We start from the raw sequence: 5,497 nt of genomic DNA on the forward strand, positions 1-5,497 counted from the left end.
GAGAAATTCCTAGTGCTGACATGGTCCCTCAAATGTTAAACCTTAATTCCAAAACTCCCTTCTGCCTTTGGTGGGCCTAAAGTGAGCCAGCGCATATAGAAAACTGGAGGTTCTTGGGATTTAGGCCTGTCAGAGGCATCACTAGGGGATCCCTAAGCGCTGATCTGACTCCAATGTCTTCTAAGTCCGTCTGCCCTAGACGTCTAAAAGGGCCGGTGCCTGGTGATAATTTAGTGAGGCACCAGACATTTCCCCAATATAGATCCACACGCTACAACCAATCCCCTCTTAGCTCTTCCCGTGGAATTCCCGAATCTTTCAGGAACCCTGGGACCCTAGATGTCCTCCCGGGTATTGCGAACTATCGGACTCTGGAGTCCTGTTCAGCTGTGTGTGTGTGTTAGCACTTCACAGAGTCCACGGTCCCCTGTCCAGGCACCCATTACTTTGATTCCTTGGGAAGGTAGTTGGGATCAGGAAGGAACAGCAGAGGGGAGAAGCCGCGTGGGACTAGGACTCCAAGCGGCAGCAGTGCGTGCAGGGCGGGCCGTCCTTACCTTGGTTGCGGATAGTGGACTGGCTCTCCAGGCAGCTGGGCAGGTAGGGCGCATTGGGGAACATCCTGGCCTGGCCGGAGGACGCCTGGCTGGGCGGAGGAGGACCGAAGGGTCCGTAGCGACAGGCCCCGGCTGTACCGGTGAACTGGCCAGAGAAGTGCAAAGTGAAGGCGCTCAGACATTGCTCCTCGTGCGGCTCGGCGCCGCCCCAGCTGGGCTCCTGTTTGATGAAGGAGTGGGGTGGCGGCGGAGGTGGCGGCGGAGCGGGCGGAGGCGCGGGACCGCCCAGCGACCCGTAAGCCGAAGCACCCGGAGGCGCGAAGTCCAGCACCGGCGCCCACTGAGCAGCGCCGCTCACAGGGAGCCCGCAGCCGCCGCCACTGCCCAGCGAGGACACCGCGGGCAGGAGCGCGTTCAGGTCCCGCACGTCGGAACCCATCAGCTGCGGTTCGGACCCGGACGGCCCTCCGCTCCTACGATTCTGCGGGCTTTGGCCACTGGACTTGGCCCAGGTGCTGCGGGGGCCTCGATTCCCCGGCTGCTCCTGCTGCTGAAGACACCCGGGCTCTCGGAGGAGCGTGTGCTGAGACGCCGGCTCCGGGACACACGTGGAAGCCGACTCCTGCGACAGGAGGAAGTCCAGGATCGCGGCGAGGAGGCGGCGGGCCCGGGTCCCAGGGCTGCCGTCCTCGCTCTGGGTGGGTGGGTGAATGAGTGGGTGGGAGGGAGGGCGGGAAAGGGAAAGGGGGAGCAGGCAGGGGATCCGGTTGCGGAGAGCCCCCCGGGTGTGGGCGCTGCCTTGAACTCCTTACCCCAGCTGCCTGGCTGCCCCCCGCTTCCCAAAGCTCAAATAAGAGGGGCCGGCAGCGGGGGAAGGAGGAGGAGCCAGGATGCTCGGCCGCTCCATTCACACAGCAGCCCTAGCCTGCCCCAGCAGCACGCCGCTCGTCCGGGGTACTCGTAGCGGGGGTGTGGGGCGGGCCCGAGGGAGCGTTCATCTCAGAGACACCCTCCTCTCTAGCCCACCACGTGCTCTCAGCTGGCCTGTGTAGTAAACCTCCCCCTTGCCTTCCCAGCTGGCCTTCCCGAGTGTAGGCGCTTTAAGGCAAGGCGTTCTAGGTAAGCAGTGTGTCCCCCTCGAAGCGTCGGTTCGAGGTGGGAGTAGAGACGGGGCTGTAATTCAGAGAGGGTGGGGTGGAGGGAGGGGCAGGTGGGCTCCAAGAGGGCGGGAACCAGAGGACCCAGAGATCTCTCCAGAGTTCTGAGGAGTATAAACCAACTTTGAGTCTTGTGCCCGCCCACGTCCAGAACCCTGGAGCCTAACCTCGGGGTCACTTTAGGAGGTCGGTTCCTATGGGTTCAAAGGTTGGGATTCAAGGTGAAATTGTTCGGGATGGTAATTGTGAAGTGTGACGTCAGTCGTGACAAGCAGGACGGTTTCAGTTGTCTGGTAATTAATTCTTTGGTGAGGTTGGAACCCGGAAGGCGGTTGCTGTCTGCCGAAAGTCTGCGTACCCGCCCTTTCCAGCAACGAGTAGCTGATAGACCTTATAGCAACTGGGGGAAACTGTAGCTGGTTTTTGTTGTTGCTTGTTTTTCTGTGGTGGTGTTCTTGCAGAAATGCCGAGAACCAGCTCGGATTCTGGTGCGAACGCTCTGGGGCCACGTTGTGAAGGAAACGGACAGGCTGTGGCCAGGAAACCAACAGGGAGAGTGTGATCCAAAGCTACTTGGCCAATCAAGGCTTCCTCTAGTGTTGAGGGACCCATTACCGACCTGCGGTGATTGATCAGGGGCTACCAACCAGTCGGGAATGCTCCACTGGCCTGTGGCTATGGAGTGTTCGCACCACTGGGAGAATTCCCAGAGAACGGCTTCTCCGAAACAACCCTTCCCTCCACCTTGTAGCCGTTTGGGACTCCCGTGCCTTAGAACAGGTGTTTGGGGGTTAGTTTAGATTGGTTTAGGTCTTCTAAAATAGTGGCATCTATGGGGTGGGAGACAACCTGTGAACAAAGAGAAGCCCGCGGGTCGCTGAGTGAAGTGGGTTTCAGGCAGACTCCGGGAGTCTTGGAGGCACCGGCATGGCTCAGTCTGGGACTGCCAGGCGAGGGGAGGGAAGCGGCCGGCTGCACTTGGGCTCCCAGAATAGGGATGAGGCTCAAAACTTTCCAACAAAACCTACTAAGCAGAGCTCAAGGATACTGACCACGAATACGAAGAAACCTAGCGTTTCAATGGCCTTAGTGTATTCTCCAATTGCTGCACGTTGGTTTTAATTCGCATAGATTCATAAATTCAAAATCGCCGGGAATTATGATTTGGAACCCGGAGTGCCCGTGGGCTCAGAAAGTATTGCCATATGCAATGACCCACCCCTCTTGGGGTTGCACAATCTGTATAGGTAAAGAAGATCCCAAGGGAACCGTTGCTACCCCTTCACTTTCACCGTGGTAAACCCTGCGCAAGCTGCTTTGGAATTTTCACTGATTTGTGGTAGATCAGAAGCTCCCCCTCTTCTTCTTCTTCTTCTTCTTCTTCTTCTTCTTCTTCTTCTTCTTCTTCTTCTTCTTCTTCTTCTTCTTCTTCCTCTTTCTCCTCCTCCTCCTCTTCCTCTTCCTCCATCTTCGTCGTCTTTTTCTTCTTTTAAAGAAATGCAGGGCCCTCAAAAAGCTTCTCCCTACACCCTGCCCTCTCTTCCATTCTCTATGCCTAAACATGTAACAGGGTGCAGGACCATAGTTCTTTTTGGTGGAGACAGAACTTTGCGACAAAACTCCCCAAGTCAAGCTGACCCTGCCACCCCACTCCCCTGCCCCCTTCCCCTCCTCCTGGCCTCTTATTTCTACTTCGAAGTCATTTTCCTTAACTTTAACTCCTAGGGAATGGAAGCCCTTCACGAAGAGCTGGGGATTCATTACCAAAGGGAAACGGAGCTAATTTTCTCTTTTAGTCGCCTGCAGAATTTCGCGGGGAGGGGGTATGGATGTAAGCGCTGTGTAGAGAGGCCATTTGATGTGAGCTAGGGAATAAGAATGACACACCTCTGCCTCCCTGTTTAAATTTTTCCGTTGTGCCTGGGGGTGGGTTGTTGAGAAAGAGGTGGCATACAGATACAGACCCGCGGAAAGTTTTTTGATCTCCTCTGTCATTCTTTTTCCCCAAAATTTTTGAGAGAGAACCCAGGCGATGTACGATTAATTCTTCATTTCAACCCTAGGGTACTCTCTCGCCCTAACTTCTCCCAGAATGAAAGCGGTGGAAAGTTCCCAGCCAAGCGGGAAGGGGAAGCTGCATCACAGGTGGAGGCCCTCTGGTTAGATTGGACACACCTGAGATACCCCCACCCACCCCATGTCTAGAAGCCCAAGCACCGGTAAGCCAGTACTCTGGCACTAGCAAACCTTTGGGTCCTAGGAGATCCCATTCCTCCCACATTCCACCTTTCTCCTCGGGGTAACCGTTTTTTACCAGAGTCCTGAGGTTCCCCCAACAGATGCCATACTACATGGACTTGGGTGACCAGCGCTGACTGTGAGAACTACGGACAGCCTGGCCATGGGGTGTCGCACCTGCTGCCCACCCTGAACCTCCTTCACCGGGGTTCCAGAAAAATGAAGGGCCCGGAGAACTATAAGTTTCCTATGCTCTTTCTTTTTCCCACCACAATGGCGCAAAGACTCAGGCCTGGAGAGGATCGCGTTCTCAACTTTCTGTCCTTAGGTAAAGCCTGCCGATTCAACTCAAGCCAGCTGAGGAAACTGAGGCGCAACCGAGGTAGGAAAAGCAAGCTGCTGTGGTTTGGAGCAAGGATTGGTGTCTTGGAGAATGCGATCTCACTGTCATCTGTAACCAACAGTTTCTTGGGCCACATGAGTTCTGTAATATTTTTGAGCCTCCATTTCCTTATTGGTGGTCAAAGGAGAAAATATTGAGAGTAGCGACCCACCTTTCGGGGTTGAAGACGAATTATATAGGAAGGTAGTGTTCTATTTGCTCTAAAAATCTCTGGGCTTTGAGACTGATTTTGTTCAAAGACGTATACAAAGATTTTTGGTCAAGCTTAAGCAAAACCAGAACTTTCAATATCCGATTCGTTCAGGGGTGGTTTAAACCACTGTCTCTGCTTCCTTAGTACTGCTGAACTATGGAAGACAAGAGAGACCTTGGCGGTCTATGTGGCTTCAATCGTGGACAAAGTGTACCCATCTCGTCTTAAACGGCGCATCATTATTACAAGATTAAAACATCGCGTCTAGGTGAGGTGGGGAGCCAAGATCTTTCATCCCAGGGCTGTCAACTGCGTCTGGCTGAGTTCAGAGCCCAGCCGCTGCTGTGGCCCCAGGGACTAGTGCGCACGCCAGGGCCGCAATCCGGCTGGTCACTCGGCGGCTGTTGACAATTGAATAAACAGCCGGAGCCCTGGGATCCGTCAATGGCTGAAGCCGCCTGCCCTCACCCAGGGCCAGAGAATGGCGTGAAGGGTGGCCCGACCTCCAAGCTACTAATCATCTCAACCGCTGCCCTTGGGCCAAGTGTCCTGAGCCCCAAGAGCAGGACAACAGCGCTCTCTTTCCCAGCGTTTCTAAGACAGCAGTCTGTCTAGGGCTGCGGGGAAGGCGCCTGGAGCGCAGTTTCCGGACTGGCATAGCTGGCAAAAAACATAGCTTCATTTTGCAAATAAAAGAAAAACGTAAACATCGCAGTGCCTTTTGTGACACAACCCACCCTTAGGCTTCTTTCATTTGAAAACTGTCTCGATTCTTTATTTCCTTTTTTTTTTTTCTTTAACCAACCTCACCTCTGGGCTTTGAACTCTCCTCCCTGGATTGGTTAAGGGGCTAGAACCGCCTAGCGCTGCCTGGTGCGAGATGCAAAATTTGCCCTTTCCCCCAGTTCGTGGTGCCTAAATCCAAAGTGTTTTGACGCCACCGGTTCCC

General features: G+C 54.7%; 1 protein-coding gene across 1 annotated transcript; it reads left to right on the forward strand.

Annotated features, from left to right (window-relative positions):
• Positions 1–339: 339 nt before the first annotated feature.
• Positions 340–5,255, forward strand: LOC126504528 (uncharacterized). The gene is made up of 2 exons (XM_050146898.1): positions 340–1,676; positions 3,778–5,255. The coding sequence occupies exon 1, from the start codon at positions 340–342 to the stop codon at positions 1,519–1,521; it is 1,182 nt and encodes a 393-aa protein (XP_050002855.1). The 3' UTR covers positions 1,522–1,676; positions 3,778–5,255.
• The last annotated feature ends 242 nt before the right edge of the window (positions 5,256–5,497 follow it).

Source organism: Alexandromys fortis, unplaced genomic scaffold (assembly GCF_014885135.2).
Source record: "Alexandromys fortis isolate MF-2015 unplaced genomic scaffold, M_Fortis_MF-2015_v1.1 scaffold_12, whole genome shotgun sequence".
NCBI lineage: Eukaryota > Metazoa > Chordata > Mammalia > Rodentia > Cricetidae > Alexandromys > Alexandromys fortis.

What these genes read in the sequence shown, in the direction of transcription:
- LOC126504528 (XM_050146898.1), top strand. Translation starts at nt 340, where the DNA reads ATGTCCTCCCGGGTATTGCGAACTATCGGACTCTGGAGTCCTGTTCAG.